The 11,722-nt window shown below is 34.4% G+C and overlaps 1 protein-coding gene across 1 annotated transcript in view; it reads left to right on the top strand.

Annotated features, from left to right (window-relative positions):
• Positions 1-7,474: 7,474 nt before the first annotated feature.
• LOC149090187 (ras-related protein Rab-37-like) overlaps positions 7,475-11,722 on the top strand; it is a 132,381-nt gene continuing 128,133 nt past the window's right edge. The window contains exons 1-3 of the mRNA XM_089238306.1: positions 7,475-7,615; positions 8,605-8,621; positions 10,569-10,679. Of these exons, the coding sequence (XP_089094432.1) occupies positions 7,475-7,615; positions 8,605-8,621; positions 10,569-10,679 (269 nt within the window). The remainder of the gene's footprint in view (positions 7,616-8,604; positions 8,622-10,568; positions 10,680-11,722) is intronic.

The raw sequence follows: 11,722 nt of genomic DNA, 5'->3' as shown, positions 1-11,722 counted from the left end.
TTGGTGGTGGGGAAGTCTCATAATTATTCGAGATTCAGCAGTATGATTTTAGCTAGAAAGTATGTAATGTCAGTGAATATCTCAAGTACGAAATCAAGCATCTATCCTCAAGTGGGCACTGACCCCTAAGAGGGTAAGGCTGGCAGAGATCCAGCATAGGGGCCCAGGACAATTTTTTTTTTGCGCTATAAATTCATTATAGAGGAGGCCCACCAAAAATCTGTTTAGGGCAGTTTTTTTCAAGGTAATGTGCAGCAGTTAATGTGGGCCATTGCTAGCTATCCTTTGTCAGGGGGCATTGCGACGAGCTGGAGATATCAATTTGTGTGCCTATTTAGGCTTTGAAGTAGTTTTCTATATAAGTATATATATCAGGGGTGCACAGGTAAACGACATATGAGATTTTGCTCGTGACTGTTGACATACTTTCAGTTTAAAAAGTATCCAAATAGCGTGTAGTACTCATGTGCAAGGGGTTGCATAGTTATCAAAATAAAAATTTGAACTTTTCATACAGACACTCAATTACGAAGTTGTTGCCCTGTCTCTCCTGATGCCAACTAAAAAAACCCACAAGTCTAAGTGCAATATTCACTGATATATTTGAATTTGGAAAAACGAAGTAAATTTGGGGGGAAAACAGCTTTTAAGAGCTTAAAAGCTGTTTTTCCCCCAACTTTCCCCTCCGTTTTTTTAAATTCAAATATATCATAGGCATCAGGAGAGACAGGGCAACAACTTTGTTATTGGGTTTTTGAGCATAGGGTGTCCGTATGAAAAGTTAACATTTTTATTTCAAAAACTATATATATATATATATACAACCCCCTTGCAACAGGACTGACATCTGATTCAACACCATCTATAGCAGAAGGCCTTTGCGAAGCTCGTGACGTCACTGAAGGTCATCTAATCTCACCTATAGCTATTGCATATACTACAAAAAAGTGGTAAAGATGGCGCTTGCGTCGGCCTGCTATATAGGCCATCTCACCTATAGCCATTGGTTGTATCCAATGGCTATAATCCATTGTGCGTATTTTTTTTCCCCCAACTGGCGATTTTGAGAGAGATTCCGTTACACCGATCGTAGCCCGTATCAGCAACATCGTCATCGACATTTCATAAGGCTCTGGCTGTGGATTCAACTTGTGGTCTGCCATGTTTGTTGACGCATAAAAATCTGGACGGCTTTGCCCAGTGCTAAAAAAAATTCAATGAATATGCTGCCATCTACGGTTTAGAAATAGTATTAGTTGAGAGTTTTTCGTTTGCTTTCTAAATAATAGATGGCAACGTAAGTCCTATTTTTCTTATTTTTTTCTAAAAAGATTTTTCGAAAACAGTTAATGGGGTTAGGGTAGAGTTACCAACAGTCCTCCTTTTTATTGTCATTTCAAGCGTCCTCCTACGTTTCAGAAAATTCGCCCTTTTGTCCTCGTTTTCACGTTTCCGGAATTATCTTTCTTTTTTTTCTGGGGGAAATTTTTTTTCCCTACTTTGAAACATGTTTCTTTATTGACATGAGTATTTTTTCCCCCTCACGCATTCACTTATAGCCGTTGAAATTCCTAAGATTTTTTCTGTTTCCGCTTTTTTTTTTTGCGCTTCTCTTTTAGAGTTGGGAAAAATCATTGTTGTGACCGGTTTTATTGGTCGAAGTTGTGCCATCTATCGATAAAAAACTGGAATAATAAACGTCAATAAGGGTCCGCGCAGGCGGCATCTTTCCTCAGTTTTCGAAACTGGGAACCCTAGGTTAGGGTTACTAGACAGCCTCCTATTTTTTTATGTCATTTCAAGCGTTCTCCTACGTTTTAGAACAGCGGTTCTCAAGCTTTTTTGACTAGCGGAGATCTTTTTAGTAAAAAATTTTTACGGCGGAGCCCTGTATAGGTCTATTTCTTAATTACTCATTGAAGTTACTGATTTATTTTTACTATTTAAAAATATTTATAATTATTATTTTTTACTTTAAGTGTTTTTTATTTTCCTCGAGCGGGCCGCGGAGCCCCTGGAGAGTGCACAAGGAGCACCGGTTGAGAACCGCTGTTTTAGAAAATTCACCCTTTTTTTTGTCCTCCTTCAGAGAGAGATTCCGCTGTTAATTTTTTTCCTCTGGGAAAATTATTTTTTTTCCCACCTCGAAACATAAATCTCTTCATTGGCGTGAGTATTTATGTGCGTGGTTTTTTCACACAAACGTTTACAGGCTTTGACCAATCGTTATCGAACTTCCTAGAATACAAAAACCCAATTGCAAGGGCAGCAGATGCTATTCTAACTACGGCCCAGCTTGCTCTAGGACAGCAGTTCCAGCCTTTTTTGGACTCGCTGAGCAATTTTTTGTATATATATATATTTTACGGTAGATCCCCCGAGGGTGTTTTTTTTATTTTATTCATCAAGTTTACTGGTTCATTTCATTATACTCGAGCGGCCGCGGAGCTCCCAGGAAATGCGGAGCATCGCCAACTGCGACAGAGTATCTCAGAAAAATTTCCAAATGGCTTGAAATGAAGACCTCATTGGCGAAAATGGATTTGAAGGTAGAGATCACGACGACGATGATGATGATATTGAACACATACTTACACATACAGGGTGCATAGGAAAGTCTATTTATCATGGAATAACTCGCGAACGTGTGTTGATCTTAGAAACACACTTCCAATCGGAAAAAATCATCCAAATAACGCGTAGACCTTAGATACGCCATTCACATTGCAAGGGTGTAGTAGTTATAGAAATAAAAAAATAAAAATTTTCAATTTGATCAATCTGTCCTGAAAAACTAAATTAGACAGAGAATGTTCTTGCCGTTTTCCTGAACCCCCTCCCCCCCCAAAAAAAAACCAATCAACGTTATTAGGGCAATAGTCGCTGAGATATTTGAATTCCAAAATCACTGATAATGAAGGAAAGAACAGAATATGAAACTTAGTATGAGCATGTCCGTTTGTTTATGCTGTTCTTTCATTCATTTTCGGCGCTATTCGAATTCAGATATCTCAGCGAATATTGCACTTAAAAGCATGATCTTTTTTCGGGCTAAGGATAGACAAGGCGATAACTTTCTAATTAGAAAACAGATATTTTCTGTATTTTATACCGAGGAGAACTCGGCTCTACCGTCTCACCTGGGGACCATTTGCTGAAGTTAAGAGAGGCTATACTAATGCGTCTACTTCAATGCCTCACTCCCCAGTGCGCGAAGTAAGGGAGGGTCTCCAGTGGTGTAGATGGTAACATGCTTTCCCGAAATGCAAGAGGGCCTTGGTTTAAGTCCCGATGAAGACCAGATGAATTTTTTTTCTCAGTTGACCCAGCACCACCTAGAGATAGAAGGCTTCCGCAGTTTGCTTGTGACGTCAGTAGGTAGTCAATTTTCCCTCAGAATATTCAGTTAAAAAAAAATTCCCTGCCAGTATCATCGTTGTGAGGAAAAGAAATGATCGGGCTCAGAATTGGCGATTTCTATGCCCCACCTCCAATCACTATGCGGTATTTGTGAGCCAATCAAGAAGATTCTACGCCAAAATAAGAAGAAACGAAATAGGATGCTGTGTTTCAAAATGTGGCAAACTTGATAAGTAGTCCGAATGACGTTTATGGCAAACAGTGCAGAGGCCTTCTATCTCTCGGAGGTGCTGGTTGACCTCGGTGTAAAATCCAAGAAAATACACATTTCCTTGATATATTGGGTTGAGAAAAAAGCCGTTTATTTCTATATTTTTTTTTTTTGTGAACTTATTAAAAAAATTCTTTTTTTCTTCGAATCACCCTTTTTGAATTGGTTTCTGTCCACTGCTTCAATCTTTTTTTGAACTGACAGACGCAGCATTGTCTTCGTCAGCATGATCAACATGTCTTTGTGATTAGCATCTCTTTGCGCTACTAAAAATTAAATTACATGCAATAACTACTTTTTGCAATCTGTAGATCTCTCATACAAGGAAGTCACCGGAGGCATTGAGAAATATTCAGGGTATTTTTCATATTTCTAATTAAAAAATGTTCAATGTATGCATTTTGGTGATGCCAAGTAAAACTTAGCAAAGGACATTGATTAAATTTCTTTTCCTGTTTCTTCTAATTTTTTTGTTGTTGATAATTTTAAATTCCTATGGGCAGTCTTCACTGTATTAAAACAGAAAATTCAATTGCAGTTTTTGAGCATTGAGCCAAATTTTGTATCCGATATTGAAAATCCAATTACGTTCTTCACTTCTAAAAATCCGTTCTTTTGTGTGTGCAAAACCGTGCATAGACAAAATTAAGTTCGGTCGGTGTTAGGGACAAGAAGATGGTGAACGATAAACGTTTCATCACACCATGAATGAAAACAGATGTGAGGAGAGAGAGAGAAAAGGTAACATAACTCCAGAGAACGGCTTCAGCTACACCATGCTTCCCAGGATTCCACTGCACGTGCAGCCACAAATAGTACTCGAATGTCAACTCACAGCTCTTGCGGAGAAAGATCAATACCAACTCTCAAACACATTAAACTTGACCTGCGCAGTGCATCGCCAGCATCTGGCATTTCTGTTAAAATGCCGTCTAGCCGTGTAGGTGGATGTATCCCAATGGAAAGTGGGGGAAATTTACCATACAACGAGTTCAACACACGATACTTCAATTCCTCTTGTGCTTTCTTTTTAATGCCTTCCTAAAAAAAAAGTACCGTATTTCTTAGATCCTTCGCCGGGAGTCACGAACACAAAAGAATTTCGAAGACCTCTGAGTGTGTGCGCGATTATCGTATAGGTACAAGTGATTATATTGCATAACGTACAGAATGAATGGAAAAATCGCAATTAATTTATTAGGTAAATTGAAACAAAACCAGAGCAGCAGTGAGTGAAATGCATATTTCCATAGAAAACTTAACACGCAGATTACCTAGCTCTTCACAGATGAAGTAATTGTAAAAGGGCAGAAAAAAAAAAAAAAACTCAAAAGAGTGGCTGTCTATTGCTACTCAAGATCGAAGTGTCTTCCTGAAATGCTCATCAAATCGCTCATATGACAATGTTTCATTACTAACATATTTCTTCTTCTACGAAAGAGAAAGAGATATACCTTCTTCCATATGAAACTCATTTAAAACATGTTAATTGGAAATTACAAATTCGATCGCATAAAGAAGCGAGCTGCAAAAGTTCTGAAGGCCTTGACGCGTTGCTTCTACAGGTTATTCACCGGTGTACCGTGGAATAAGATCGCTTTATGCATTTTTTCATGCGTCTCGTGTGCGATGTGCGTTCATTTGAACCAGTGAAATTTTGTTTACACCTGTGTGAATTTGCATGTCTAATAACCAGATTTTGCATGAAAATATTCATATCGAATCAAGATTGGTAACGGAAAAAAATACGATGCTAATTATCGAGAATATGCTGATCGTGCCGCATGTTATATAAACCGATTTCAACAAATTTTCAACGAAAGTACCAATTACCGATAACGTTTGTGAAGAATATTAAGAAAAAAAAAAATCTCAGCTCACAGCTATAATATTCGCAAAAAATTGCTTTTCTAGATTTTTTTCATAAATATTAGCTTTAATATATATATTGGCTATTTTTTAGAAAGCTTTATATACCCATGATCCCGATGCTGCTGAAATCATTCATGTGTCAATTCGATTAAATTAATATAAACTCGATTTTCATAGTTTTTTAACCCTTTCATGTTAATCGGGAGCATTTTTCTCTGTAAAAAATTTTAGAAAAATTCTAAGCTTTAATCCCGAAGCCTCCCAGAGCTTATTCATATTTCGCCGCTGCAAAAATCTGTCTGTGCTATAACAATAATTAATGAAAATATAGTGAGAATTTTTTCACGGGTTGTGTTTTTTGGCAAATCATAAATATCGATCAATCGTTGGTGTAATTAATAGAATATATTGAAAAGTTACGGAAATACTATAACAAATTTTAACAAAAAAAACCCCTGTTATAATGTTGCAAAAGATAATATATTGATATTAGTTGAATCATTTAGAAACCAATCATAACCTAAAAATATTAAAAACAAAACTTTTATTTATATGATAGGTATATTATATTTGTATTAATGATTCAAATTGACCAATTTTATTCATAAATAATGCCTAAGCATGCCTTAAGCTTTAAGATAATGAGCTCATATGGAACAAACGCTACATCATTCCGAGTGCCTAACAATTAATTAGAAATTAGTTTATGAGTTCATTATTTAAAAAACAAAACATATTTATTATTCAAAAAATACGTAAAATTTTAAACTATTGCAAAAATCAATGGTTTTTTAAAAGCGAAACCGAAATTTCAATTCCGAAAAATTAAATAGTGCAATAAAATACATCTTTATGTTTCGTGGTAAATGAATGAGAAAAAAAACAAAAACTAAACCGGAAAATAATTAATTTTTCTAAAAATGTTGAAAAAGTTTTAATTAAATAAGTTTAAATGTTGCTCACACAAACCAATTTATGATACAGAATTATGAATAATTTTTTAAAGTATTTTTTTACAAGAATAATTAATTACAATTATCATATCAAATGAAGATGTAAATATAAGCACATTTTTCTGATAACTTTGACTCGCCATTCGATTCAGAAAATTTACGAAACTGAAGACAAGAAAATAGTTTTCACTACGTGAGAAATATTTTTGGCTATCACGACCGGGATGTTCGATGTCCTGGATGACCACATATCATGACCGGGACATGAAGTATTGTAGCCATGATTTATCAAAATGCAAGGGAAAAAACGTGTAATTTCGATGGTATATAGATGGAAAAATTAAACTTTGACAAAGACTGGTGATTACGCAAAAAAATCAGTGACAATGTGGAAAAATAAAAACAGCCTAGATTTCAACTTTTTCATGATGGCAACGATTGTATGCTGCTGTTACGAGTGATATTTAAACGCATATTAGAAGTGATATGATAACCTGAATCATCTATACATATATACACACACACACAACGGTGCTCTAAAATGTTTGTGATTTGAAAAGAAAGTATAAAAATTATGGACCTCACTGAAATGAATGGAAATTCATATTTTAACTGTTTACATGGAGTATAAAATCAGGATAACATAAATTGTGCTTTGAAATCAAGAATAAACTGGATCTCCCAAAGTGTTTCCGATGAAAAAGATATGAAACACACATTAAAAACATTCTCGACATTAACAAACAACCAAATCATGACGTATTTTCACTAAAATGAAAAGATTATACTCCTACGAGTTCTTTTTTTCCTTCGTGCAATGTGAGGGGCTATTCTTGCAGCGGATAAATGATTGACCATAGGCTGAATCTGACAGTTATTTGAACCCCGGTTTATATTTAGCTACCACTAAAGCGACAGAGGGAATAAAAAAAAAAGTAGAATAAAGAAAAAGAAGTTAGTATAGAACTTGATTCAACACGAGACAGCAGAACAGCTGGCCAATATATATTGATCCAAAATGGCTGACTACGGTGAAGGTGACGTTGGGAATTCTATGTTGACATTAAGTGAAGACAAGCAAGCGCTCAGAGGTTCCAATAAATCCTTGAACAGTTATTTTCACGAAGCACAAAATGAAGCCGACGAAATAATACACAAGGTAAAAAATTTCCTGGTATTAGCTACTATCATTCTTTAAAAAAATTATTTTAATAACATTATGATTTTAAAAATATCTCTAATTATGTATATGCTACGGTGAATGCGATAAATCCGGTTATTATGCATAATCAGCGATCATTTATGTAAGCTTGATAAATTTCCCTAAATTCATCACTTTTTCCACTGATTAAGCATAATACCTAAGCATCACGTGGTTGGTAAACACGATAAATCGTATTATATGATATACTATACACGGTAATTCATACACGCATTGCATCATTATATCGGCAGTATGATCGTGAAATTTGTTTTCATTATATCGGGGTCCGAATATATTCATCACACATATTAGACTCCTTTGGAATTTTTTTCATATTTATCAAATTTACCAGTTACACTAGGGTATTATGCATAATCACAGATAAAGGAGATAAATTTCAAGTATTTATCAAATTTAGAAACGACACTTGAGTATTATGCGTATTTACAGGTAAAAGGGATAAATCCATCAAACTTACGAGACGATTGGTAAGTATGCATAATAACCGGTTATTGCGTATAGTATATCCAATTTATCACATTAACTGTAACGTATATAAAGATCATTACCATTTAAAAAAATGTCAATGGCCAATGTATGGAAAATGTTCTTTTCTGGGTTATATACACGATATTTTTTCTTTTTATTATTTTATTGTATTTTTAAGATCTTTTCAGACTTTCGAGCGAAATCGAATGCCCCTGTAAAACAGGAAGAAATATTCACTGCACTATAAATATTATTGCTAAAAAAACAGAACAACAGGGGCAGAGAAAAAACAATTCCCTTTGCGCTACAAGTTTTTCACGTTTTCCCCAATTTCTTTTACGTAAAAATTTTTAAAGTTAATATTTGCACTATAGCTGAAGATATAAGAAAGAAAAAATTCAATATGTATCACATCGATGCATATAAATTGATTGATTATGTTAAATTGCAATCAGACCTTGAAATGGAAAAGGTAAACATTTTTATGAAGACATGACGAAACCACGGAAAGCATTATACATAGCTGTATGTCGGAGGTGCCAAAAGGGATTATAGAGAGCCGTTTAAAGATTTTTTTTAGTATGTCTTTTGAAAAGGAAAAACTTTAAACGGCTCTCCCATAAGCCCTTTTGGCACGTAGTGTCTTTTACCTCCGACATACAGATATATCGTGCTGGACTCTCGTCCTGAGGATCCAGGTTCGAACCCCGTTGACAGCACAGTGGTGGTCGGCTGAAGTTGGTTTTCTGTGGTCTCCCATTTGAAAATGTCTCTCCGCAGGGAGCAGTCAGACCTACAACACGATACTGACAAAACATGGAATTTCAAACATTTCCATCTTTTACTTCAGAAAATGGTAGATAGATGGCAACATGAACACGAAATAAGTAAGTATTTCTGTTATTTATTGAAATAGAACTTAGTGCCCCATACCTGTATGTAGTGTGATGAAAGCGCAGCAAGTTAATAGCGTTGTCTCAATATTGGCGAAAATGGGCATTGTGTCCTTTACCTCCGGCGATATATTTTACGGTAAAATGTGGAAAATCGGTTATTATGCATACTTTCCAATCGTCTTGGTAAGTTAGATAAATTTATCCCTTTAACCGGCGATTGTGCATAATGACCAAGTGTTGTTGGTAAATTTGATAGATACTTGAAATTTTATCGCCTTTATCTGTGATTATGCATAACACCCTAGTGTAATGTGTGAATTTGATAAATAGGAAAAAAGTTCCAAATGTGTGATGAATATAGTTAGATCCCGATAAAATGATAACAAATTTTACGATCGTACCCCAATATAATGATGCAATACATGTATGGATTATCATGTATATTATATCATATAATACGATTTATCATGTTTACTAACGACGCGACACTTTGGTATTATGCATAACCACCGGGAAAAGTGATATTTTTTAGCACTTATCAAATTAACCAATAACGCTTGTGGGTATTATGCATAATCACCGGTAAAAGTGATTAATTTAGGGAAATTTATAAAATTTACCAACGTCGCTTGGGTATATCTCTGGTGAAAGTGATGAATTTAGAGGAATTTATGAAACTTATCAAACTGCTTGGAAATTATGCATAATAACTAATTATGTATAATAACCAGATTTATCACATATTTACCGTAACATATACCTATACACTTCCACCCTGCTTGGAATTTACTCATTCATCCTTTAATGTATTATATATTCCCTATTTATCTCTTTGTTTTTGTATATTTTCTCATGCATATATTTCATTTAAAACAAAAATTTAATTGTTCACACCTTGTTGTCCCAAAAGAATAAAGATTACAAAAAAATAATATTTCCTATTTATTTCACATTAAATTCGAAATTAATCATATGAATTATAACTATTCGTTATTAACAAAAATAATTCAAGTATTTTTGAGCTATCTTGCCTCAGAGTTTAATCTTTCTTAAAGGGCTTCTTTTAACTTTCAAAACTATTGAACTTTTTTTTTCGGAATTAAAAAAATTCTAAATTAAATTTTATTTATTAAAAGTTTAACTAAAATGTAGAAAATGAAGGTCTTCACTCATAAGTTTTCGTATAAATCATTCAATTTTTTTTCGGATTGCTTTTCAAATAATTATATATCAATATACAATTTAGAAAACTACAAAAACTATGGACGTGAACATTTTTTTTCTTGGCATTGTTGAATAAATTGAAGTAAAAACTTCGAATATTAATGATATTTACAAGTGTTGTTGAAGAAATTTTATTGAAATCATTTTTTTTAGAAAATATTATCCGACTTCAAGCAGAAAAAAAAAATTATAACGTAATTTTCGTCATTCATTTCAAGTGCATCATAGATTTTTCTCATTGGATGGTCTTTTTATGTTTTTCTTTTTCAAACCTTATTGGTTTTTTTTTTTCGTTTCAGACTATTCTTGTTGGAGACAGTGGTGTTGGCAAAACAAGCTTACTTGTGCAGTTTGATCAAGGCAAGTTCCATTCGGGTTCATTCTCAGCTACAGTCGGCATCGGATTTACGGTAAGTCTCTTGAACAAAAACTCTTCTTCGTTCATCGCATACAGTTTAAGCTTTGCAATTCATGAAGAGCCGCAAAATATTGGTAGTTTAAATGACGGAACAATACTTCTCTCGATCGTATACACCAGTGGTTTTCAAACCTTTTCCACACGCGATGCTTTTAGTCTTGTCATCGTTTATGCGTGGCTGTTCAGAACAGTCTAGACAAGAATCATTCCAAAGCACTGAACAGGAACAAATTAATTCACTAGCACTTCGCGACACCATTCGAAGACGTGATTCACACTTTGAGAATGACTGGTATACACCAATGGCCATTGTACACACCTCTCCACATTCCTTATTGGGAGATGAGTATGATAATCATCTACATCTCCTATTCATCGATGGCACAATTGTATAGATAACAAGGGTTCTTATTGAAAAAGCAGATTGAAAAGTTTTGAATCGCCATAACTGAATCTATAGCAGGAGTTCTTAACCTTTTGTGTTTCATGGACCCTTTGGGTTAATAAGATGAAGTTCATAAACCCTTTGGGCCAAAAAGACGAAGTTCCTGAACCCCTTTGGGCTATTAAGAAGGAATTTCATAGATCCCTGTGCCAGAAAAATGAGGTCCTCGGGCCTTCTAACAAAATGATATTCAGTATATAGCAATGTGTAAAAATCATGAGTTGATTTTTTTTTTCATCTAACCTCACGTAACTCCTTGGCATCTCTCTAGGTGTCCATGGACCCCCTGATTAAGAACTTCTCATCTATATTATTACAATATGTCATTGTAGCAATGCATTAAAAACACCTTACATTCGTTTACAGTGCATTTGAAGACTTAGTTTAGATTTTCAGGTTGAAAAGTTGAGTTTCCCAATAGAATTTATTTAAATAATTAAGTAACTCTTAAATTGTGTTTTTTTTTCATTTTTGATAGAATGAAAATAAATATGGATAATTTTTAAAATTTTGAAATTCAGAAATAGTTTTGATGGATACAGATTACTACCTCTTCCACGAGAATTCATACTTAAAAAAAAATCTGTACA

The sequence above is a fragment of the Pholcus phalangioides genome, unplaced genomic scaffold, assembly GCF_987345545.1.
Source record: "Pholcus phalangioides strain wild (caught in Gottingen) unplaced genomic scaffold, Ppha-v1.0 ptg000001l_1, whole genome shotgun sequence".
Lineage (NCBI taxonomy): Eukaryota > Metazoa > Arthropoda > Arachnida > Araneae > Pholcidae > Pholcus > Pholcus phalangioides.
Note: the sequence above shows the minus strand (reverse complement) of the source record. Positions and strands in the feature narration are given on the sequence as shown.